The 27655-nt window shown below is 34.3% G+C and overlaps 1 protein-coding gene across 3 annotated transcripts in view; it reads left to right on the forward strand.

Annotated features, from left to right (window-relative positions):
* Positions 1-27084, forward strand: part of LOC150105819 (homeodomain-interacting protein kinase 2-like) — a 325632-nt gene extending 298548 nt beyond the window's left edge. For all 3 annotated transcript variants that reach the window (XM_090394360.1, XM_090394362.1, XM_090394361.1), the window contains exons 23-24: positions 12883-13037; positions 21085-27084. In XM_090394360.1, the coding sequence (XP_090250486.1) occupies positions 12883-13037; positions 21085-21481 (552 nt within the window). In that variant the 3' untranslated portion in view covers positions 21482-27084. The remainder of the gene's footprint in view (positions 1-12882; positions 13038-21084) is intronic.
* The last annotated feature ends 571 nt before the right edge of the window (positions 27085-27655 follow it).

The following is a 27655-nucleotide window of genomic DNA, read 5'->3' on the forward strand; positions in this document are numbered from 1 at the left end:
AGCCAATGGCTACCCCCCCAAAAGAATCCAAAAAATACTTAACCCAGTTATCCACAACCACCCCCCCCCCTTCACAAAAAAGATTATTCTAGATCCATCACCATTCCCTACATCCGAGGCACCTCGGAATAAATCAACAAAATCTTAAAAACATGACTTGACCACCTGTTACAGACCACATAGAAAATTGGCATCCATTATCCGCTCCACTAAAGACCAACCACTTCCCCTAGACCTACCTGGTGTATACCAGGTCCCTTGCAGCTGTAAACTGTCCTACTTTGGCCAAACAGGCAGGACAGCAAATATCAGAATTTCAGAACACAAGGATTACATCCGATTTCACAAGTACAGCCACTCTGGGCTTGCAGACCACGCTCTGGATACTCTCCACAGAATAAGATGGAAGAAAGCCACAGTAATACACCACAGCAAGTTCAAATATGAAAGTCTATTCATGGAATCAGCCTCAGCCCTTAGGAACATGCCAAACCTCAACAAATTTGGATGCATGAGACTGCCCCAAATTTGAGAAACATTTATCAGAACTTCAGCCCAAAGGCCAAGAACTACCAATATAACCCACCGGGGGGGGGGGGGGGGGGCACCATCAGGACTTGGAAAACATTAACTTCCTAGCTTCTGTTCTCATTTGCTGTTATGTAGTACTTGTGTGCACGTGTCTTTGTAATAAGTTCCCAAGAAGATGGCAATGTGACGTTTGCCGAAATATCGGAAAGTATATATTAAAGTTTATTTAATTTATATTTCTTGTGTACACTGTCAATTCCTTAATTATTAGTTACCACAAGGAGATGTGTTTTGCATTATGGGAGATACTGAGATAGGAGTGATGTTAGCTTCGTCCACCTTGCTATGAGTAGCCCAGTGTTGTACTACCTTATCCCAGTCCTGAAGATATTTTCAGGTTCAAACTTTGTTTGCTCACACTTGGATAAAGAATTAAACCAAATTTATTATTGAAAACTGATAAAAACAAGCTGGCTTTAGAAGAAATAGTAATTACCAAGTTGAGATTTTTTTTCTTACTATATGATATATAATTATGAAATCAATGATTAAGATCTTCGGGTGCTTAAGGTTCAAAGCTGTATAACTGAGAGGAGACCTCCACATAGCCTTTAAAGGAATGTGGAGAACCAACCAGAGCTTCTGACCTAATGTCCAATCCTCACCTTCTCGTGGTGAACCCTGTTGGGTATCTACCTGGATACTGAACGAACGAGGATGGGCTGGCAATTTGGGATTTAGCCGACCAAATTGTATTCTTATTGGCTTAAACCAAAATACATAATGATGGTACAACATCACAAAATTTCATGCTGGCTGGAGCATCGCCCAGTTAAACAAGGCCCCAGTTGTTTTCACCAGGGAACCAGGGTGAACAGTGAAAAGTCAACTACTGGAACAAATCTGAAAAAACACCCGAACTCAACATCACCAGAGATGAAGATCAGTACTATCAACATAAGAAGCCTGAATGACAAAGAAATGGAACTAGCTGAGGAATTAGATAAGTACCAGATCGATTTCAGGGGTGACTGAAACAAAAAAGACAAAAACTGGTGAGATACTTCTGAGCAATAAATACAAAATGTTTTATTCAGGCAATGACAATCAAGGAAAAGAGGGAGTAGCCATATTATTCAACACTAAATACGAGGCTAATCTTCTTGAATGGCAGGTCAAATAGAGCGATGTGGGCAAACATCAGAATGGGGAACTGACAATTAGACTTATTTGTGCCTATGATCCCACAGAAGGTTCTACTAAGGTAGAAGTGCAGGAATTTTTTGATACTTTTAGAAAAAGCAACTGAACATAATGAAAAAGGAAAAGTTGGTCCTTGTTGGAGATCTGAATAGCAGAGAGTAGGAAATGAATGTCAGACATACAAAAATATTTTGGGAAAATTTGGAGAAAAGAGCAAAGCTAATAATAATGGAAAATAAATGTTGGATTTCTAGTCAGGACATGGACTGGTTATTACTAATACCATGTTCCAACACAAAAATGTGCACAAATTCGCATGGAGAAAAGAGGCAAGGAATAAGAAAAGTCTCATTGACTATGTTATTGTTGATAGTGATGTTTTCTCCCTGGTGCAGGACACCAGAGTGTACAGAGGATTTAAAATTGGAAGCGATCACTATTTAGTCTTGAGCAGGATAAAATTGAATTTTATATTGAAAAGAATAACACGTAAGAAAGTTTTAAAGCGAATAAAAGTTGAGCAGCTCTCAGATGTGAACTGTAGACTAACATACACAAAGATTATTGAAGAAAAAATTAAAGATTTTAAAAACAGGAACCAAACCTTGAAGAATACCCTGATTGATTCAGCCAGAGAGGTATGTGGTGTGGTTGTCTGTAAGGATAGAAAAATCAGCACTCCATGGTGGACACAGGAAGTTAAAGAGGCAGTGAAGGAAAAGAAGAAATCATATCAAAAGTTCCTGGCAAATAAGTCAGCTTTGCTCTTAGAGAATACAGAGACAAATGTAAGAAAGCGAAACATTGTGTGAAACTAGCTAAACAAAAGTCATGGGAGGACTTTTGCAAGAACATAGAAAATAAATATCAAGAAGGTGGTAATATATTCTGGAGGTTGTTGAAGAAGCTTAGAAATGGAGGAAAGAGTGCTGTAAAAGGAGTTACAGATGATAAAGGTGACATGAAAACAGGAGAAAAAGATATCCTTTCTGTATGGAGGCTTGCTCTTCCAGAGGAAGATCTAGATAGAAATCAGTCAATATAGTTAAATGAGTTTTAGCAGATAAAAAAGTAAAAACTGATCACATCAGGGACTTAGCAGTAGATGATTACTAATTTGAAATAAAATTTTTGAGAAACTAGTAATAAAATGCTGTGTTGGAACTGCCATAATATGGTACACCTCTAAACGATATATGCCAGATGATGGTAATTGATAGAATAAATAACACAATTTTGTATTCAAGCTCAGTTTTTAGTACAGACAAAGTTTAATATGTTAACAGGAATAGCAAGGTTGATATGGTCATAAGTTAAATAAATTTACTGTATTTTCCAGTGTATAAGACGCACTTTTTTACCTTAAAAATTCATCTTAAAAATGGGGTGCATCTTATATAATGAAGGTAAAGATTGTTTCCTCTTTTCAAAGTCATATGCACTCCCTTTTATGTTCCAAGATCTTTGTAGGCAGTTAATGGTGTAATCAAATTGATGCGTGACCTTCACGTGACTTCTAGCACGTCATTGGCTAAGAATGGGAGTCCTTATTCAAGTTTCATAATATCTTATCCAAGTAATCAGTTACCGATGTTTATCAGTATTGAGTTGACGTGTTGAGATATTTTGTGTTCAGTTTGATATTTCCCCTTAGATTTTAGTGATGGAAAAAAACAGGCGACATTCATATACTTCAAGTTACAAATTGCAGGTTGTAAAATATGTGGAAGAACACGAGAATAGGGAAGCTGAAAGACATTTTGGACCTCTGCCTACAGAAAAAATGATTAGAACTTGGCGTGGTCAGAAGGAGGTTTTGTACAATTTGCGTAATGAAAAGTGCACGGAACGTGGAAAAATTGTGAAGTGGCCAGAACTAGAGACCGAAGTTTTGAAATGGATGCAAGAAAATCGCCAAAATGGCATTGCCATTTCAACAAAAATTATTTGTACACGTGCAGTCAAATTAGCCTGTGAGCGTTGTTTTGGTTTAGGTAAAGTTTAGGTTTTTTCCAGAAAATTGTATTAAATTTCTTCAGGTGCGTCTTATACACCGAAAATACGGTATATGGGATAAGAGGAAATTAAAGAAAACACCAAAGAAGAGAAGAATAATGAGCTGGTCACAGTGGTAAACAAGGCTGATGTGCTGATTTAGCTAAATAAATTTATATGGAATAAGTGAGAACTTAAAACACCAAAGAAACAGAATAATAGACTTCACCAGAGATGCAGTACATTAACAGAATAATATATACTCACGAAAATCAGTGGGAATAAAAAAAAAAGGTTCAAACTTGCTTTTATATAAAGATCTGAAAATTGATTAAAAGAGAGCTAGTTAATTAAAACATATGCTTGTTTTAGAGATTGTTTTTTAAGAAAACAGTTGAGGAGTTAACTGATGTCAATAGTAAGACTACATTAAAATAAAAATATCAAAAAAGATGCATTATTTACATTTAGAGAGCAAATCTGAGGTTGTATGACTAATATAAAACAGACCAGTTGATTGAATAATAAAAAAGATATTCATCTGATCTATTTCGTCACATGGCATCTGATTTGGTGTGTGTGTGTGGGGGGGGGGTGCCTGTTACCATTGTGTGGAATATCTTCATAGGTAGACTGCTGGTATATAAAGGCGGTTGTTGTCATTAGTGTATAGGAGTATCCAGGATATCAGTATTGGCATTTGGTTCCGAGATGAGTCATAAGTTACTACTTTCTAGCTGGGAGCCATTGCAGGCTAACATTATTCTAAAGTGTTCTGTGTCTGTAGATCCATGTCACAGGGCTGGTTTGCCTGTTTGTGAGAGATGAAAAATCTGAGTTTTCAGGAGTAAAATCACATCCATGTGAGACTGGCTAACTCACCTTTAGTCGAAACATGTGATAAAGGTTCCTCACGTCATTGACAGGAATCGAACCCAGGTTTTTCTTACCAAAGGGCTTTATCTATACCAACTGAGCTATGGAGGCTCCATAAAGGCAGTTGACTTCACATCAAATTGCCTTAGTATCCCATAGTGGACTCATTTCTTGGGATATATAATGCCATCTCAGAAAAAGAGGGAACTAAACTCCATACTGAAACAGTGATAAAAAAATTCATAGTTACCCCAAGTAGCAAACTGGCATAATCACCATATTATTATAATCAGTCCTCTGGATTAGGGATAGTTGTGCAAGTTTTTAATTTACTCAAGCATGAGCTAACAAAAGTTTGTATGTGATATATTTTTACAACTAATGATTTTTGTAGTTAACTCTGACCATAACAAACTTGTAAGGATCATAGGAATAGTTTGATGTGGTAAATATTTTTATTTATTATTATTTTTATCATAGCATTGCACCTATGGAGCTACTCTTTTGATAAATCTAACAGATAAGCTTAGATGTTGATGGTTCTGCATGACTTATTTTTGACAGTATTAACACTACCAAATGAAATATTTCATAAAAAGATGTTTTATTCACTGCTTATATTTTGCTGAATTTCAAATCAGCATCATCAGAGCACAACACAGCATTTATACATGACAGTGAGTAAGTGAAACAATACAATTGTAACGGACAAAAGATCTAAAGTCCTATTTTGACACCCTCTAATGTTGTAAAAAAAAAAAATAGAGCTATGTGGGAGTTGCTCTTAAGATAAGTCTCCCAAATTTTTGGCAAATTGATGCAACCATATTTGTTCAGGTTGAGAATTCTTCATAGCCACGGATTCAAAAAAAAATAATCTTTCGGATCTGTAGCGCCTTCTAAAAAGCACATTACTTTTCTTCCATCTAATCCTGTGTGAAGGAGTGTCCAAAGCGTGGTCTGTCAGTCCTTCCAATGTTCTTCCAGGCAAATGTTAACAGATCTTCCTGTCTGCCTATAGTAGGCCAAGTCACAGGGAACTTCATATACCCCAGGGTGTGCTAGAGAGTGAAGTTTATCCTTAGGGGAGCAGATCAGAATTGCTAATTTAACATGAGCACTGAATGTGGTGCAAAGTCCATGTTTCATCAGTACTTTGGCTATCTTTTCTGATGAACCTCTGACATAGGAAATAGAAATGGTAATGCTGTGTTCCTGTGTGTTTGGGGAGAGAGGGGTAATGGGGCTATGTAGCATTTTATCTATTTTGTAGGAATCGTAGCTGTTGGCCAAGATCATATGGTGCAGATATACAGTTATTAGATTATTTTTCTAATGTGAAGTGGATTTTGGGGTGTTGGCTGCTTAGGTAGGTGACAAATGCATCCAAAGTGTCTTGTCCATGGGAAACCAAATGACCAATACATCATCCTTATACTGTACCCACACTAGGGGCTTGTATGTAGCTGTGGTAAGTACTTTGTTTTCAAAGTGTTCCATTTTAAAGTTTGCTAAAGGGGAAAGGTGGGAACCCATAGCAGACTAATGTGTTTGTAGATTTTTCCTCCCCATGTAAAGTAACCTGTATACATAGTAAATTTGAATAATTCAAAGATATTGGGGGGGGGGAGATTTAGATTTGATCAAATCAAGTGTCTATAAGTGGTACATTGGTAAATAAAGAGGTGACATCAAATCTAGCCATTATGTCTGAATTTTTAAGGATATGATTTTTAACCAGTAATTTGAAATGGACTGAATTTTTTACAAAAGTAGAGAGGGTTTGGGACAATCTGTGCTATCAATTATGGGGCATAGGGGATATTAGATTTGTGTATTTTTGGTAATCCATAAATGCAGGGTGGTTTAACTGGTTTTATTTATTTATTTATTTTATTGCTTTTGGCCAAGAAGTCACTTTTTTCAATAATTTGCAGACTTTTTTCCTTTGAGACATAGTGTGATCTCGATCTATACTTTGGTGCATATTACCATCACATAGGAGATCTTGCATTTTTTTTGTTATAATCTTCTTGATCTGTGATAACTGCTGCATTTCCCCATCGGCATTTGTAATAATAATATTTTTATTCTTATACAACTTTTTAAGGCAACTATTTCATTATATGGTGTATTACTTTTTGGTGGTTTAGTCTTGTTTGGGATGCTTGCTATATGTAAATGTACATTATTGGCCGTAGATGTCCTATTCTACCTTTACCATGATTCCTAATTTTGAAATTTGTTTGGGTGTGATGGCAAAGTTATGCCCCAGACTGAGGGCATTCTTGGCTTCTTCAGTGAGCACTTGCGATGATTAAATTTACGACCAGGCTGTCTCATCCAAGTTGTGGTCAGAATGTAGTATGTTGGTGCTGTTGAAGGATTTCATATTTCTTCAGGTGTCTGCTTTTAACTTTTTTGAATTTTTTTTTTTTTTTGCTGCAACTTTGGAGATGTAATGTAGGACAATCCACATTTCAGGATTTAACAAATTGATTAGTTCCTCATGTAGAGTGATGATAGAGCTGTTTAACTTACTAAGCTCTATGCGAGTAGTGGCGATTTGTTCTCGGAGAAGTGCTAAACTTGCCCGTCGATGAATACGATGTGCCTTTGCCAAATTTAACTCTTCTTCAAATTTGAGAAAAGCTGGAATGATATTGCTGTCACACATTGTTTGAGGAAGGTTAACCTATTAAATTTTCTGGACAATTTCAGTTTCAACTTACCAAACTGTCATGCTTTGTACACAGTATCTTCTTTGTGCAGAATCATCAATCTAACAGATAAGCTTAGCCGTTGATGGTTATTCATAAGTTATTTTTAATGGTATTAATAGCACCAAATGAACTATTTTATAAAAAGATGTTTTTTTAACTGCTTATATTTCGCTGAATTTCAAATCAGCATCATCAGAGCACAAAACAGCATGTATAAGCGGTGGTGAGTAACTGAAACAATACAATTGTACGGACAAAAGATCTAAAGTCCTATTTTGGTGCCCTCTAATGTTGTAAAATAATAATAAAAAAAAATTACATATATGTGGGAGTTGCTCTTAAGATAACAGTCTCGCAAAGTAACCTGAACAAATATGGTTGCATTAATTTGCCAAAAATTTGGGAGACTGTTATCTTAAGAGCAACTCCTACATAGCTGTAATTTTTTTTTACAACATTAGAGGGCACTAAAATAGAACTTTAGATCTTTTGTCCATTACAATTGTATTGTTTCACTTACTGTCATGTATACATGCTGTGTTGTGCTCTGATGATGCTGATTTGAAATTCGCCAAAATATAAACAGTTAATAAAACGTATTTTTATAAAATAGTTTGTTTGATATTGTTAATACTTTTTTTTCGTAAGTTGTTATTGCAACATTTGCTATAATGAGAGTTGACTGTATATAGAGACTGTTAGCTTCATATCATGTTGCTCTGTATGCCATAATATTCAGCACTTTCTTCTCAGGCATGTATGGTGCCATTGCATTTATTGACTGTAAGAGATACAGAGGATTCCCCGAAACTATGAGTGATCTAAAACGATAACCATAAAATTCACTTTAAACATTAATAACTCCAGGATACTTAACATTGATTCTTCCAGCCAACATTGTGCCAAAACTTGGCTCTGGCCAGCAGCAACCTATTCTGTTCTAAGAGTAGGCCAAGGCAGTTGATTCCTGCCTTGGCTTACTTGAACACAAAATGCTATGCCCTCCCCCACCACCATCTGCCATGGGTTCACAACAAAACTATTCCCATTCCATCTATCCAAGATATGAATAGATAGCCAAAGTGCTTAACAAATATAATCTTGCCATGTTTAAACTACACATGTGTTTCATGCTGTCTAGTACAACATAAGACATGAGACACAGCATGTCATGAATGTATTAAGGATCCACTTTATTCATTAATACGTTGAGGATTGTATAAATTCAAGATTGTAAAGTTCCCCATGCTTACATATACAGACAGATTTGTTAACATTTTCCTTGAAGAATATAAAAACTACATTAATTATCATCATTATGGCAAAGTCTAGACTAGCAGATCAAACTTGGAGTATCCCCTTCACATAGAATTAAATGGAAGAAGATTGTAGAGCAGTTGCTACAAGGCTGAGAGACTATTTTTATAACCCACATTAGCTATGAAACTTTCTGATGTCATTAAGTTTGGCTGCATTATAGCCAAAACATTTTGGAAGATAAACATTTTAAACCTACCTCTAACATACTTGCTGTCAGGCAGTTATTGAACTGTTTTAATAGCTATCTGATTGTTATTGATAATACTTAATTGTAATTGTGTGTGTGTACACACACACACACACACACACACACACACACACACACACACACACACACACACACACACACACAGTCAAGTTGTCACTACATACTGTGATAAATGTTATTGTGCTCTGAAGATATTCATTTGAATCTAGCAAAATATTCACAGTTTAATATATTAGTTGATTCTTTTGGTGCTGTATTCATACCATTAAGTATAAAATGAATAATAGTCAACTCTTGCTCAGAGTGTGTGAGTTCATTATAGAACTTCACACACATCAGCAAAATTTTGGTTATAACAAATTATTCCTTTGGTCTCCCTCAGAGTTTATGGGAGTCAATTGCAGTTAATCCCAAGAAGGATGTCATTGTAGGCATCAGACATGTTTTGAACTTTATGTAAAAGTTGATTATCTCCTTAATATTATTTAAGTTACTTAAAGCAGTTATTTAATAAATATTGCAAGCATACTTACCTTGTTGGATTGTAATGTTGGTGATAGATGATGAATCAGTGTGAATTATAAAGATGTCAAATATTAAAAGGTAGAAAATAAAATCAGTTTATTCTTTGTTAAATGTAAAAAAGGTAAAATGTATGAGGGACGTCCAGAAAGTAAGTTCCAATGGGCTATTAGAGAAACAAAAATATACTTACAAAAAAAACTTTATTGGAAATTAAAGTAGATATCTTTCAACTAGTTTTCTACATAATTTCTACCATTGTTCAGACACTTATCATAATGGGGCACTAAGAGTTGTATACCTTGATCGTAGAAGATTGCCGCCTGTGACGCAAACCATGTATTGACTGCTCCTTTGACTTCATCATTGTCTTGAAACCACCGGCCACCAAGAATATATAGTCCTGATGTGAGGTCAGGACTATATGGGGAACGATAGAATTGTTCCCAGCCGAAGGTGGTGAGAAGTTGTGTTATGCCAGCTGTGTGTGGACGGGCGTTATCGTGAATCAAAACAACACCCCTGGTAAGCATGCCACGTCATTTAATCTGGATCGCATGACAACGCAGTTTCTTAAGGGTTTGGCAGTACATACTCGCATTGATTGTGAAGCCTTGACCAAAGAAGTCTACCAGAAAAATTCCTTGTCTGTCCCAAAACACAGTGCACATTATTTTCCGAGTGGAAACCATTGTCTTCAATTTCGTCTTGACGTGATGAGGTGTGCCTCCACTCAATGGACTGTTGTTTGGATTCGGGGATTCCAAGTCTCATCCTTCCTTCATTAAAAAGTCTTACCTATCTTCGTACCATTGAATCACTCATTGCGTATTTTCCATAAACCTCAATAATTTGCCAATGAATTTCAGCAGCTTTGACATTCCTCACATTCAAGAAACGGATAACTGACCTAATTTCACATGCAGCGGGCGAATGATTTTCTTAGGCATTATAAACACACACCAAGAAGCATACGCACTGCGAGAATGTCTCAAAATGGCACCAATGCCTTGCTAAGGAATCGACAAACTCAGCACGCGTGAGCACCATTTGTGATTGCAGCGCTGTAGTGAAAATATTTAAAAACGGAACTTACTTTCTGGATGTCCCTTGTACATACTTTTGGTATTATTTTTCAGTTAATTTCATTTTCCATATACTTTAAATCAGTCCAAGCATCTTACTGATATCTGAGAATAGTTGTTGTTGTTCCTTCAGCTCTGCTTTTCTGACTTTATGATATGTTTTTTAAGAGAACCAAAGAGAATCACTTGGGGTGATCTTACTGTGGAAGTGTATGAGGATGAATTTCATATTTTATGTTCTTGTATTGTTTCAATGAATGCATTGACTAAATAAGGTTGAGCATTGTCACAATGCAGAAAAATTGTTTGAATCTCGGTATTATTTCTGGGAAAATTCCCATGTTACTCCTCTTAAAAAAACTATTATTTATATGTTTAAATACACTGGCTTTTTAATCAAGAATTTTTTTAGGACATAAGTGTATTTTAGAGGTCAATATATGCAGACTAATAGAGGAAGAAATTTTGCACATACTTTGTTTGGACATTCTCCATGCTTCTGCTGTTAGGTCATTAAAGGGGGTAGGAAACGTGGGGGGATGTTTGAGGCAAGGTGAGAATATTTAATTAGAAAACCCGGTTTTTTTTAAAAATAATATATATATATATATATATATATATATATATATATACATACAGGGTGTTCGGGATAAATTTGACATATTTATAATTAATTATATTTTTCCGTAAGTTACATGTATTAACACACACTTCTCTTCATTTAAAAGTTTGGACCCTTCTTCATTCATATACAAGATGTCAGAAAGGATGGATAGCTGGAACCCACCTGAATCATGGAAGAGAATAACTTGTATCATGATGATTCGTGCCCGCCATCAAAATAAGGATATTACGACTGCTGCCCAATGCTCCCTGAATACAGTAAAAACAATCAGGCATGAACTAGAGACTTGCAATGGTGACTACGAGGATGTAGCAAGAAGAAAGATCCCTAGCAGACGATCTGATTGCGTTCGTACAGCAGAATTCCTCGCAAATCTGCAGGAACAGGTGTTGAAGAACCCTGGCATTGGAATTCGGGCTTTGTTCGTGGAGTTGCTAACTGTAGTCAAGCCCTGGATAACAAGGGTAGCCAATGGTAGGCCGTATGTATGGCAGCAGGATTCGGCCCCTTGCCACACCTCTGGGAAAAGTCAAAAATGGTTGTCTGAAATTTTCTACGACTTCACCAGTCCAAATGTTTGGCCTCCAAACTCCCCAGACCTTAACCCCATGGATTATTTTGTATGGGGCGCAGTTTAAAAAGACACCAATCGCACTTCCAGTAATACAAAAGCCCAGTTAATGGATAAAATTAAAAGTTTTTGCGGCCCTTCCCAGGGAGACTGTAGCATCAGCTTGTTCGAGGTTCCGAAGCAGAATTGAAGCTGTGATCGATGCTAATGGTGGTTATTTTGAGTAAATCTTGTTGATAGTATTGTAATTAACTCTGCCTGTAATGTTTTTTTGTCAATTCATTAAATTTAATAGATACAAAGAAGATTTTCTTTTTCCTTACGAAACTGTCAAATTTATCCCGAACACCCTGTATATATAAAATTATATTTAAGGACGCTTCTTTGGGAAAAAAAGGAAGGGATTTAAGGGAAACAGGGCTGGGGAGAGTATTAATGGGGGTGTGAGCCATTTCAATAATGATACACGATCGAAACGGCTCGCATCTTGTTAACACTCTCCCCCAGCCCATTTCCCATAAATCTCTTCCTTTTTTCCCAAAGAAGCACCCTTAAATATAATAATATATATATATATATATTATTTTTAAAAAAACCTGGGTTTTCTAATTTAATCTTCCGACCTTGCCTCAACCCCCCCCCCACATTTCCCACCCCTTTAATGGCCTAACAGCAGAAGCATGGAGAACGAAGACATCCTAACATCCAAACAAGGTATGTGCAAAATTATTTCCTCTATTAGTCTGCATATATTTACCTCTGAAATACACTTATAATGCCTTAAAAAATTCTTGAGTAAAAAGTGAGTGTATTTAAAATAAGGGACACTCCTAAGAAACAGGCTAAAATATCGGTATAAATAATAGCTGTTTGAATCTTTTGTATTCCACATATGTATTTTTTAAAATGCTTTCATCCTGCTGTGCTAACATTTTTCTGTAAATCTCAGAGGTGGTTGACCCTTTGTGACTACAATTATGATCGAATGTTGTTCATTAATCATGTAATCTGAAAGTAGAGTCGACATGTTTTTCCCTCAAATGTGAGACTGTGTGTGCAACAGGAACTGGAAAGGCACATTTCAGTTTACCCATATTCCTAGTAAGTATGATAGTCTTTATCACAATCTAACATGTATTATTCTTCCAAAATCACCTTTACTTTTTTGATTTTTACTCATGTTTAATTATTATAAGTTTTCATTTAATTCACATATTTTACAGAAAATGATGGCATGCAGTGTGGACGAGATTGGCACAAATGCAAAACGGTATGATCAACATGCCACTTCTTCATTTCATTCATCATTATTACCTCATGTTGAGCAACCTGTCTACTTAGCAAAGTCAGGTCAACAACAACAGCAACATAAACTTATGTGAGTATAATAAAAATCATGTCTTTAATCATGCAATAAAAATATTCCATCCTAGAGTGTTCTTTTTGTATTCTGATATATGGAATAATCTCTCTCTCTGAAAAGTTTGATATTATTTTTAAATAGCTGCAACAGAACAGCTATAGAAATAAATAAATGAATAAAATTTTTTTTTCCAAAGTTGTAGATTTCAAGTTGACTAAAACATAAAGGCATCATGCCTTTGTTATAATATCAGTGTTTTATCTTAATAGTTAGAACAGATTAGTTTCACATTTCAGGTTTCCCCCCCCCCTCAGCAATTAAATGTTGTATATATATTGACATATTTATTATTATGATTATTACGTGACACCTACAGGGAGTCCAAAGACTCATCAAGAAAGGGCACCTACTCTGCAACTCTCCGTCTCTATCACTACAATGAACCGCAACTACACTAATGCCATCTACTGCCTCCCCTCCCCCACTAGTATTTTCACAGACAATCACAAACATCCATGCCCACGTCAGGATTCAAAGCCACAGCCTTTTGGCTGAAGAACTTGGCCAACCAGTTGGCATTTAACTGAAACTTTTATTTACAAATGCTTCATAGAATAAAATGAAAGTTGTGGCTAATTAAGCAGTATTGAAGAAGTCTGCTGAAAATATAATTTATAAAAAATTTATGACCCAAAAGGTCAGAATTATATATCTGATTTAACTTCATGATTGGTTTTAAGGATAATTTTATATAGTACATATATATATATATATATATATATATATATATATATATATATATATATATATATATGACAGAATGATCATTGACTCGGTTAACATACATAGTTTTATGAAAAAAATTGAATGACTAGAACCGAGATTTAATTAAAAAGGTTTTAATATAAACACACTACTAGTTTCGGCCTGTAACAGCCTTCTTCAGGTGACATTATAAAAGAAAAAACACTAAACATTGAGGGTTAAAAGACTATGAACATCATAGACAGTCTTTATACATAATTAGCATTAAAACGTTGTAGTTGTATTTGAAGCTGTTCTTTCATTTGTTGCATTGTTGGGAGAGTGCGTGCTTGCTGCATCACATGAACGCCAGTACATGATTACAGCTGAATGACTATCCGGGAGGTTGTAACTTAAGTTGTTATTTAGATGAACAGGATTGAAGATGATTTCTCTCGATTCCACAATTTTTCTCTCTATTTCGTCACTGCAACGGAAGATGTTTGTAGATTTTTCCCAGCAGACTTTGTGACTTTGGTTATTATCATTAGGATTAGCCGAGAAGAGGATATGACTTGATAATGCACTTGCTCGCTGTCTCTTGTAAGTAATGTCTCTCATGTGTTCTTCCATACGCATTTCGACAGATTTGTCTGTCTGCCAGAAATAAGGAATATCGCAGTCACATAATATTTTATATACGTCAGGGTATTTGAGTTGATGATGACAAGGTTTTGGGTGGCTAATTAAGGAACGGATCTTTGGAAGTGGAGTGAACAAGGTTCTGATATTGTATTTTTTTAGAACTTTTGCTAATTTATGTGAAACAGTACTTATGTAAGGAATAGATATATTGCTTTTGAATCTATTTGTTTCTTCTGAGTGATGTCTGGGAGGATTAAGAAGGAATTTGTTAATGATTTTCTTGGAATATCCATTAACTTCGAAAGAAGTTTTCAGATGGTTTATTTCTGTAAGCAGTTCATTTGGATCATCAAGAAGAGAACGGGCTCTATGTCCCAAGGTGGAAATTATTCCAAGCTTATGAGGAGGGAAATGAAGGGATTGACTGTGCAGATATCTGTTGGTATGTGTGGGTTTTCTATATATCGATATTTTTAGTTTACCAGCAGAAGAGCGAGTCAGTTTGACATCAAGAAAAGGCAAGGAATTATCCGTTTCAAGCTCAGCAGTAAACTTAATACTTTGATGTCGGCTATTGAGATGTTCGAGGAAAACCATAAGGGATTCATGTCCATGGCTCCAAACAATGAAGACATCATCCACATAACGTTTCCAAACTTTAGGTGTTAAAATAAAGGAAGAGATAGCCTTGGTTTCAAAATCTTCTAAGTAAATATTTGCAAGAACAGGAGATAAAGGATTACCCATAGCCAGTCCATGATTTTGTTTGTAAATATTATCTTGAAATTTGAAGTAACCGAACTTGATGCAATGTGTAAGCAAGGCTAACATTTTTTTGGATAAATTGTCCTTGAGTAATGTTAGGACTTCATCTGTTGGGACATTAGTGAACAAAGAAGTTATGTCCAAGCTAGCCATGATGTCATTTTCATCAACTGTAATATCCTTGATGTATGTAACAAATTCTGTAGTGTTCTTGATAAAGGAAGGTGATTTCCCTGAAAAACTTTTGAGGTATTTGGCAAGGTATTTTGAAAGATTGTATGTAGGAGAATCGATACCTTCTACAATTTCGGCCTGTTACAGGCCGAAACTAGTAGTGTGTTTATATTAAAACCTTTTTAATTAAATCTTGGTTCTAGTCATTCAATTTTTTTCATAAAACTATATATATATATATACACAGAATTTTTTTATCAGGCTAATATATATTTTGCTGCACAAATTCTGGTCAGAATGTTATGCTGGGAAAAATGTTGATGATCTCTGTGCTTATAGTGTTAAACAAAATTCAGATTTTTATATATGTATATACAGTATATATATAATTCCACACTTATGAAAGTCACAAAAAATGTATAGCACATCATTATCATCATCATAATTTCTTGATATAGAAATACTAATGTATTACAACATTTACAATATTATTAGCTTTCTATCAATAATTATGCCCATCTCATAGTACCCATCTGTTAAAAAGGGACTAAAACTGAATGTGAGAATTACAGAGAAATTTCTCTGAGTGTTCCTGGTAAGATTTATGCAAGTATTCTTGTGAAATGACTAAGAAAAATGGTGGAGGAGAAGCTTGGAGAAGAACAAGCTAGGTTCAGGCCAAACAGTGGTTGTCAGCATCGGGTTTTCACTTTAAGACAAATATTTGAGGAATTGTGGAATATAACAAGAATCTGTATTTAAGTTTTCTATATCTGGAAAAGGAAAGTTGTTATATGTTGTAAATGGGACATTATATCAAGCAATACATAGTCTCTATTTGAGTTGTACATCAGCAGTTAGAATTGAAAGTATGAGAATATGGTTTGATGTTTAGGCGGGTGTGCAACAAGGGTGTATATTATCTCCACTGTTATTCATCATCTATATTGGATTACATTATGAAGGAAAGCAATATTAAACCTGATATGAAAATTGGAGGTGTTAATCTTAGCTCTTTACTTTATGCAGATGATGTATACTTTTAAATAAATCCAGGACAAGTTTGCAGGAGTCACTGACCAAATTGAATAACTGCTGTAATAAATTTGGTATGATAATCAGCATTACAAAGACAATGAAAATTGAAAATAAACAGGAACATTAAAGACATCAACTGTATTCTGAATGGAGAACCTGTAGAACAAATAAAACATTTCAGCTATTTAGGCACACTTTTTAATGAAGATGGCAAATTAAATTTGACAGCAGAATCAACAAAGCCAGTATGGTAAGAAGTCATCTGAATAATTTATATGGAATAAGAGAGAGATTAGTCAAAACACTAAACTAGCTGTATACAAGATGGTGTTCAAACCAATTTTAACTTATGGATCTGAGAGATGGGTAAAGATATAGTGTATGTATGTTCTGGTTTGGGGAGGTAGGGATTTGTTGTCCTCTTTAAGGAGTTTGGTGAGGGCTTTTGTTGTGGAATGATGTGAGTAGAGCCTGTTGTTCCGGGTGCAGTATTGATCCCTACAAATCCACATCCCCATTATAAAGGATGTTATATATTCTGCTGTTCATTCCTAGTTCACATATTTAACTTTGTGGTATTGGAGATGTATTTGAGATAAATTTAATGCTAGAACTTGCAAGGTTACATTTCAAATTATATATTTTTTTATTGTATAGCAGTGATCAATAGGTTTTTGTTCAAAAAAGTGGAAATTAGAGCTGGTATTAAATGGCAGAGCCAAAATCAGGAAAATGTGGTGAATCATTTATTGCCCCAGAGTCACAAGTTTGGTGATTATTTCTGAAGAATGAGGACCTGGTATATGTATGGTGTGATTTGTTAGTTTCTGGATTACACAAAGCACAAGTTGACATATTACCTTCCTATCAAATTAAAGATAAACATAATAAATGTTTCAGGAGAAATCTCATTTATACTCAACAGAATACTTTTTTCTGAAAACTATCACAATTCCAACAAAAACAATTCTTGCTTCACATCATATGAGGTAGCCTTTTATTAATTTTGATTATAAAACTTTTATTTTTAAAATTAAATGAATATATTTTAATTAATGTAATATAAAATTTCGTACCAACCTGGCGCAACCATAAAGGATGTAACTGAGTCTATTAGAGAGCAAAAGGAAAGGGTGAGAGAAATGATTGTTGTAGCAGGTATGAATGATTTGAAAGGAGACAAAATGGAAATGATAGAAGACCTGAATGAATTGTTTGAGATAGCAAAAGAAAAGAGTGAGAGAGTTAGAATGATTAGGCTTTTGCCACGGTATGACAGTGAAATGTTTAAAAGGAGGGCCATAATTGCGAATGACTTTATGCATGGGTTATGTATGACGAGTGGTGTGGAATTTGTGGACGTGTGGAGTGAGTTTGATGGGCAAAAGGATCTATATAAGATTGATGGCTTGCATTTGAATGGTTACGGTGTAAGAAGACTTGAGAAAGTGTTGCTGAATGTGGTGGACGTGCAAATTCAGGGAAACTAGATTTATTAAGGGGGGGGGGAGTAGTCCTTAGGGAGGCAGTTGAATGTAAGAATGAATATAATATGCCCGAGCAAATAAGGACAACAAATCAGAGTGGGATAGTTAATATAAGGCATCAAGGTAGGGTTGGGGCTAATGGGGGTCTTAAATTCATGTACACTAATGCAAGGAGTATTAGGAACAAGAAGGAAGAGTTTTTGGCCATGGTTAGCACTTCCAGACCACAGGTTATTGGTATTAGTGAAACATGGCTGACTGTAGATGATATAGCTAGTGGGATTGAATGTGATGGGTATAGTGTGTTCAGGAATGACAGGGAGAATAAAATGGGGGGAGGAGTATTGTTGATGATAGCTGATGAGCTGCAGCCAAGGAGAATAGAAGTTGAATTGCAGGATAGAGAAAAGAGCACATTTGAGGCCATTTGGTGTGAGATTGTGGCTAGCCGAACTAAATATACAATTGGGTGCTGCTATAGACCAGGTGATGGAAAAGATAGTGGTGACAGTATTCACAAGCAAATAGAAGAAATGAGTGGAAGGAGGGTGATTATTATAGGAGATTTCAACTATGGTCGCATTGATTGGAGTGAGGACACACGTGAGGAAGGAATTGGATTTTTTGCAGTTATTAAGGGATAACTATCTGCGACAGCATGTAATGGAAAATACTAGGGGTTAGAGAGTGCTTGACCTAGTAATTACATCTGAGGAATTGGCTGTAATAAATATGACCACGTTGCCACTAATCGGTGAGAGTGATCATAGGATCTTGACTTGGGAGGTGGCTAAAGGCGTAGAATTTTCAATTAAGACAGGGTACATGAGGAATTATCGAGCTGGAAAGTATGACAAGCTTAGGAGTTTGATTGGTTCAGTGCCATGACATGTGCAACTGCAAGGACTAGAAGTCGATAGTGCATGGGAGGTAGTTAAGAAGTGTTTGCATGAAGCAATGACTGACTGTATACCTAGAGTCCGAATAATAAATCAACTAGGGGTTAAATGGATGAATAACACCATTAAGCTTCAGCTGCAAAAAAAGAAACAACTATAGAGGGAATTTAAGGAGGAAGGTGACCGGCAGGCACACGAACGTTATGAAGCGCAGGCCAGAAGGGTAACGAGTGTGGTAAGAAAAGCAAAAAAGGATTACGAAAGAACATTGGCCATGCAGGCTAAAGAGAATCCTAAACAGTTTTTTAGATATGTAGCAAATAAAAGGAAAAATGTACATGGCAGATTGATTTTAAAGAATGCCGATGGTAGTGAGGTAACTGAATCAGTTGATATAGTTGAGTTACTGAGTGAGCCCTTTGCAAGAATATATCATCCAGGTGGTGACATTGCAGAAACGAATGTACCAGTAGATTATACGGGAATTGTGGTGAATGAAGTGGAGGTGAGTAGTCTATTGCATAACCTCAATGTCAATACATCTGTGGGATTGGATGGTATACCAGCTCGTGTTGTACGAGAAGCAGCTGAAGAATTGTCAGTACCCTTGACCATTTTGTTTAATTTGAGTCTCGGGTCTTGGTTAGTCCCGAGGGGGTGAAAGAGGGGAAAATAGTTCCACTGCATAAAGGTGGTTCCAAGACTGCTGTTGTAAATTACTGACCGATTAGCATATCAGGAATCATTGTCAAGGTCTTAGAGAAATTAGTCAAGAAAAGAATACAGGATTTGGATAGATGAAAATGGGATATTGTATGGGGGACAACATGGTTTTGTGAAGGGTAGATCATGCCTCAGTAACTTGCTCACGTTTTATAACACAGTGACGGCTGAACTGGATAGGGGTAATGGGTTTACAGTAATACTACTGGACCTTGCCAAGGCTTTTGATAGGATATCACATAAAACCCTAATCAGTAAACTGGAGCAGATGGGGATAGATATAGGGTTGGTGAGATGGATAGAAGGGTGGTTGAAGGAGAGATACCAGAGAGTGGTTTATTCAGGAGTGGAGTCTAAAAGACGGCTTGTGACTAATGGAGTGCCACAGGGCTCTGTTCTTGGACCACTGCTTTTCAATTTGTTTCATCAATGATATAGGAAAGGATTTGAGAGGAAGTGTTCACTTGTTTGCTGATGATGCAAAGTTGGGTAGAGCAATTATGAGTGCACAGGATGTCAAAATTTTACAGGATGATTTGGATAGTTTGGAGGACTGGGCTAGGAAAAATGGATGTCAATTTAATGTGCCAAAGGTTATGCACTTTGGGGTGAAAAGAATAGCAGCAGTATATCGCATTGGTGGAACCGTACTCCAGGAGATTGATGAGGCTAGGGATTTGGGAGTGTTGTTGGATAGGGAATTGAAGTTTAGGGGGGCACATTGCAAAAGTGACTAAAATAGCTCACCAAATCACTTGGCTTCTGAAAAATACTTTAACATACAGAGACAAACAAGTTGTTGTTCCTCTGGACTACTGTGCCCAGTTATGGGCACCAGGGTTTCTTCATGATGGGGAGGAAGTGGAGAGAATCCAGAGACGAGTGACCAAGATGATAGCAGGTCTGTGGAATGAACCTTATGAGAATAGGTTGAAGATTTGTGGGTTGCAGAAATTGGTCGATAGGCGAAGGAGGGGTGATATGATTGAGACATTCAAATTATTGAAGGGTTTCTATAAGATTGATCCAGAAGATATTTTTGAAAATATGACTGGTCGTGGGAGGACTAGGGGCCATGAATGGAAGCTGGGCAAGAGCGTGGCTGATAAGGGTGTTAGAGCTAGGTTTTTTACTTGGAGAGTAGTGAATGAGTGGAATAAGCTTCTAGAGTCTGTTGTGTGTGCTACGACCGTGAATGAGTTCAAGGCAAGGTATGATAGATACTGTGTGAATGTTGAATGGTTGTTCTTGACATGATGTTAGGGCCTCCCTCGATGAGTCTGTCGACTCCTTGGAGATGCCCGGAACAACAACAACAATAATAATAATAATAACTTAATTATAAAATTTTAATCATAATTGATCTTTAATTATTCGAGGGCAAGAAGAGGGCACAATTAATAGAACTTCTGTTATATAACATTCAAGTTATATTCATTGACATATGATTCCATTTGCAGACATTAAACAATTTTAAGCACATTTTTTTTAAAATAAATATGTACTTTGTTGTTTTACAGTAAATTTATATTGAGCAGTTATATTCCTTTATGCTTCAACATATTTTACATATATTCTTATTTTCAGGAAATGCTGTAGGCAGTTAGTTCATACAAATGTGCCACATCCCGCATATATTTCTGGGCAGCCTCAGAAGTATGTTTTGGCACCTGGTATGGCTTCTCCAGCTGAAACTGCTTTGGCTGGAGCACTTGCTACCACTCAGCTTCCTTTTCCACCTCAAGCTCATCACCATTCTAATAACAAGGCTGCTGCACCAGCAACTCTGCATTATCCTGCAACCATTAGTCATCCTCTTCCAGCTCACATTCAGGTCGCACCTTTAGCAGCTTCTGCAACTATCCTGCCCAGTTCTGCTGTTCCACTCACTTCTTTCCCTCCATTTGCAGCTGCTGGTATTCCTAATTCTCAACATATAGCACCACAATCACAGTATCAACATCCCTATGAGATGTTTTCTTAACTGCATTTCTTAACAAATTAATTATATAATAAGGCTTCCGGGATATATTTCAAGAATTTTTGTATATCTGAAAGAAAAGCTGAAGTAATATATTATTGGTGTGTAATATTCTGTTCAGCAAGATGATTTGATGGTGTTTCGAGCTGTGTATGTATACGATGGAAAAAAAAAAAAAAAGAAATTTATTAAAATCACATTTTAGAAGAGTCTTCTTTCTGTTGGAAGAAAAAAAATGAAAAGCTTATTAATGGTGTGGATTATGATCAGTTGGTACTTCTGAAACTTTAGATCTACTTTATCAACCTGTGAACAATATTGTTTTTGTTTATTCTTTTATGCATATTAATGTATATTTATGCCTTTATTCACATTTATGTTAATTACTTTATAATTCATCCACATGCTACAACTTTTATTTTAGCTTCAATCTAGTCGAGGCAAGCAAAACATGTCCAGTTTGTAAGAAACAGTCACAAATATTGAAAGCCAGATTTTGTGATCTATAAAAGCAGAAGTTCTTAAAAATTGAAATAAGTTCTCAAGACATTCAAAATAAGAACATGCTTTTTCAGTTCACAGTGAAAGTGAGTGAAAGAATTGCTTTGAAAATTGTTTTACTGCACACCATGTTTTTGGCAGTGATAATTGTGAAGATTTTGAAATTCATATTGACTTGAGTGTTTTGCATTGTGTGGGATAAATGAACTTTTTAAAAATCTTTTTAGTCTACACATAGTTTTATTTCAAAAGGGTTATGATTATAGAGTATTTATCCACTATGTATATTATTTTATAATGCACATAATTATAGGATTATTTAATTTTGATAAGTTTAATTTTCTCAGCTTATTAAGTAGTTTGGTTTTAAACTTGCAGTGGAGGTTGTTAATCATTGTAGATTAATAATTTCTGTATCATTTCTACCACCAGAATTTCAAGATGGAGTCTGGTTTATTATGGATGAGAAAAGTTTGTGTAATTTGCTTTGCAGCATTACATTAGTTTGTGCGTGTGTATGTGTGTGCGTGTGTATACACACACACACACACACACACACACATTAAAATCTCATTTACTTTCTATGTAACATGTTTTGTTTTCTTCTTTAAAGGAGACAAAAAAAATTTTATTTTTCCATTTAAATTATATGCCCATTGTTTCTTTTCCCTTCCCTTTTTCATATGTTGTATTAAATAATTGAATGCACTTATTTACAAAACAGAAAAATTAACATTCAAGCCTTTCTTATTTTATTGAAAAATTAAGTTTTTTTTTAAACCATTTTAATGAGGAAAATAAAAATTGAAAAATATTAAGAGCTGTTATGGAATATTTAATCCATTCATTTCATTATTGAAAATATTTCAAATCATCTTTTTTTTTTTATTTTTTAAGACTAATCAATTTCATACTCTGCTCTACAGTAAAGTAAGTGGCTGTATAGGTGTTTAGAGCTTTTAAAATTCAAAATTATACAGCATTATTTTATATTTAATGATGTTGATCTCTAATTGATCCTGATTTGTTAAATAAATATCCTATACATAATATGATTCCTGGGTGCTGAAAATGACAGGCATGAAATTAATTGCAACAAGTGATATTAATTTTTCTGTACCTTTCTTCTCATGCAAAAATTATATATGAATTAGTAATCAAGTCTTAATTGAAAAATATTTTTTGTATTGAATGCTATTAATTTATATAAAAAGACTGCAACCCGATTTTCCATTTCTCATCCCAGTCCCCAGATGTCTCGTAGTATTTAATTATAATTGTTCATTATAATCATTAGATTTATTTTGTATAATGGTTCATTTAAATTTCAATAAGCAATCATGAGTGGTGATGATGCAAGTAAGGAAAATTTATTTATTTTCCAGTTATTCATATCAGAAACCTTGAAGCAATGATTGTAATGTGAAAACTTAATTATAAGAAGGGGCCTTACATAACAGAAGTGTTTTTGTTTTCTGTTTGTGTACTTTTGGATAAGTATTCAGTGCTCTCAGCAGCACAGCAGGGACTTTGTTATGCAGAATATAAACCTACTTGCGAAATCTTTAAACAAAGAAGCTCTATTGCATATGCTTACATAAGCTGTTTGTTCTGTCCAGTGTATAATGTACTATTGTACATGTTTCTACTTGTCTGGCTTTTGTTATACACACAGCAACAAAAAAGGGTATACCCATTTACATTGTATAAAGATGAGTGTATATCTGCAATTATTCATTATATACTGGACATGGTAACACTTTAAATCCAAAACTGAAACTTACAAAGAACAGTGAGGTTGTGCTTTTAATTTCAGGTAAAGAGGCATGCTTCCACTGTATTTTGATAGTACAATCTATTACACCACTCAAAAACAGTTTAATTGTACAGTTACTGGTGACTCTCGCTGTTCTGCGAGTGAATTGTCAACATTCCTGGTACGTGGTGGAACTTCTGCCTCCATTTTCGGTGGAGTATGTATGTATGTATGTGTGTGCACGCGAATGTGTGTAATTTAAATGTAAGTCTGCCTTGTTGTGTGCACAAATTCAGAAACTTAAACGTGTGAATTTCCTTGTAGTCTACGTATTTGTTTCACTTGTCTTTGCCTTAAAACAGTTTTGTACTCAGGGTTAAACATGCAGGTAGTCATGTTCATTAGACACTTATTTCTTATATCCAAACAATATATATAGCTAAGTCTGTTATGTGTATTTTTTAATTCAGTAACGTGAATGTCCACACCTCACCAGTTGTTGCAATGCAAGTTTTTCAAGTGTAGATAGTTTGAGTTAATGATAACTTGATAATGCTGTTTCACAGTATGTTCATTATCTTTTCTAGAAAAAGATTCTAGTGAATTGCTATAGTGTTTTATAAAGTGCTTTATCTCAGTGATAACGGTTTACTAGTATGCCAGCAAGTTGATATAACAGTAAAGACAGGTGTAAGATATTCTCATGTTTCATTTAGGGTTAATAATTACAGCAATAATCTTGAAAAGAAATTGTGTTCATGCAGGAAATGTAGAAAAGCAAATAATACAAACCACTTCATATTTCTATTTTCTAGTTGAAACCCAGATATGGATAGCAAATTTTTACTGAAGTAATTCTTAGCAAAATTGTATTTATTTATGCATTTAACTTTTGACTGAACTGCAGAATTGTTATTGTATAACATGTTTGGAGTGCAGTAATCAACTGAAAGGTTTAATTGCATTTATTTTTGTAGTATTTATTTTTTTATAAATTTTATTTTAAACCAGCATTCAAAAATTCTTTCAACTTTTCACATTTACTGTCCATTTTTTCATGATTAAAATTTTGAATGAAGAAAGCAATTTACATTTAATTGCTGTATAAAAGTTAAAATATTTTGGTTTTTTAATAGCTCGATAAACTAATTGTCTAATGAAGAAATATCCTTACTCTTGTCATGTAATTTTGCCTGTGGATTAAGAAAAAGTTTCTTTTGTAGAAAGTTTTTCCACTTGGTTACAAAGTAAATTACATAAAACAAGAAATTAAATTCTTCTCTAGTATAATTTATTTCCTGTGTATTTATTGAAGAATCATTTGGAGGCCGAATCATTCTAAAAGAAAATGGAGTGAAACAAATCAGCTATGATTTTTTTCAGAAAGTTTTACATATTTGAAAGTTATTAATTAGAACTGGAATGAAGAGAAAAGAGTTCTGAAATTATGAATGGAGAAAGCAATTTACATTTTAATTGCTGTTTAAAATTTTTCAATCTTGAATTAAAAGTAAAGTGCACTTTTCAGATATTGATCATATTTGTTGATGAATTGCATTTGGATATATATAGAGTAGTCCTTGCTAATGCAAGAGAATCAGTGGTTCTTACATTTCTTTCTTGTTCTGGTGTTTGTTTGCCTATCATATTCATTTCCTACATAATTAAATTCTCTCTCTCTGTGTACATTGCACCATACTCAGTATATTGTACTGCAGCAATTATTTCTTGTCATCTCCTGTTCTAAATAGTTGGGCAGTTTATTGTAGAGTTCAAAGCCTTTTTGTTTGCATTTTGTATAAATTGATTTTTTTTTTTCATTTAAGCAGAATCAATTAATACTTTAAAAATCAACTCAAACAGTAATTTTGTTATTTTTCAATAATTTTTGAAGAAATACATCTGCTCTGTAATGCTTTAGTAACTTGACAGATTTCTGTCTGATATTGTAAAAACTAAAACAATGAACTGTATTATCTAGAAAGTTTTTTTTTTTCTGATTGGTTGAGTGCACAAAATTTATTATGCAGTGTTCATTTTGCAGTGTTTTGTGATAGCCTTCACCCACCCACCCACCACCCACATTACTTAATATCTGTTATTCTATACCAGTCTGTAAGTCTTTGGATGACTTGACTAAATGTTGAAATTATTACTCATGAATATTTGTTTATTAATAGTCATCCTTTGTTAAAGAAGCAGATTTTATTATCTGATATAGTAAGCATAACGTTTTTGTAGGCTAGTTATATACCTGCTTAATAATAATAAATCTTACTCTATCATGATTAAAATGCAGGAAACATTATTCTAGTGAAGAAAAAAATGTATTTATTATTTTTTTTACATTCCAAAATTAGATTTGTATTTTGCACCAAGTATAAATCATTGTCTGAAGTAGTAAGACTTAAAAAAAATCTAAAAAAAAAAGTGTATACCGACTTTTATAGCAGTATGTGTAATATCTGACTTTGAATGTTTTTTTTTTTCCCCCATCAGTGAACTGTTATTACTGACTTAAACCATTAAGCATTAGTTCAAATAATCAAATCTGGGAATGACTTTTTTTATATATATGTGCGTGTGTGTGTACTAGATGAACACAGTTGTTCTTTCAAACTCTTAGAAATTTACTGAACCTGAAAATTAATTTGGACTACCTTAATGTTATCTGTAGTTATTATAATTGAGATTGACTTGTTTTCAAGGAATCAACACTGGAATGAAATATATATACATAATTATGCATTATTGGAAAAAAATTTCAAATATCTATTTGTTTAGTGTGTAATATCTGTTTTTAAATTTTTATTTTCTCAAGCACTTTATCAAAGTAGGAAAGTTTATTCTAGCACTATTACACTAATGTCAGTAGATGTAATCAAGCACTGTTTTAAAAATTACTAGGTTTAGCAAAAAAGAAAAAAAAGAAAAAGAAAAAAAATATTTATATATATATATACACACATATAAACATATATATGTATATAAATAATTGCATATAAGGTATACACAAATATTCAGATTTTCAACTTGATGTGCTTCTATCTGTGTGTAACATCAAAACTGATGTATATGGATAGATTTACTTATCATCTCATGTTAAGTTATGAGTTGTTATATAAATATATATATAAAATAAATTCAGTATTTGTACAATGAAAGCATTGTAGTAGCTTGCATAGATTAATGTTGGAATGACTGCAATGCTATTTTTATAAAGTCATATGTTATATATGTAAGAAAATTGATACAGTTTTTTTTGCTAGTGATCATTAACAAAACTCATGATACACATTCAGTCAATGAAATGTGTAAATAGTGAAAAATAAATCTGTAGCCAGTGTCATTTTTTTAGCTTTCCTTTTTGGTTTCATAAAATACAAATTTACACTTGGAATGCCTTATCCTAGTTTTACGAATTTTAGAATTTGAGGATTTTAATTTTCAAATGAAATTCTGAATTATATAACAATTGTATGGTTTTAGCTAGGATATCTTATTATAATAATTAAAGAGCAACACTTTTAATAGTTTGTCTTGAAAATAATTGCTTTGATTTCGGTTATATACAAAAGTTAAAATATTTGATTTAAATTAAGTGAAGTAATAGGTAACTGCTAGTATTTGTGTATTGTGTGGTACACAATATTAGCCGGTCTCATATAACAACATGTAAGTCACAAAATACTTGAAACTGTCATGTAACTAGTAGATGTGCTCACTATTATCTACCCGTTTTCTTAAAGAACCTCTTGGAATGATGAAGAAATTTCCATTAAATTTTCTTGATTACATACTCTGCACACAAATTTTCTTGATTACATGCTTGCCAATTTTAATGTACATATTATTTTACTCAAGTGTATTGGGGTGGAAAATTACATTATTTCTTAAAAAATAATACAACAAAATACAGT

Source organism: Typopeltis vanoorti, chromosome 6 (genome assembly GCF_054136105.1).
Source record: "Typopeltis vanoorti isolate ZY-2024b chromosome 6, IOZ_Tvanoo_1.0, whole genome shotgun sequence".
NCBI classification, from domain to species: Eukaryota; Metazoa; Arthropoda; class Arachnida; order Uropygi; family Thelyphonidae; genus Typopeltis; species Typopeltis vanoorti.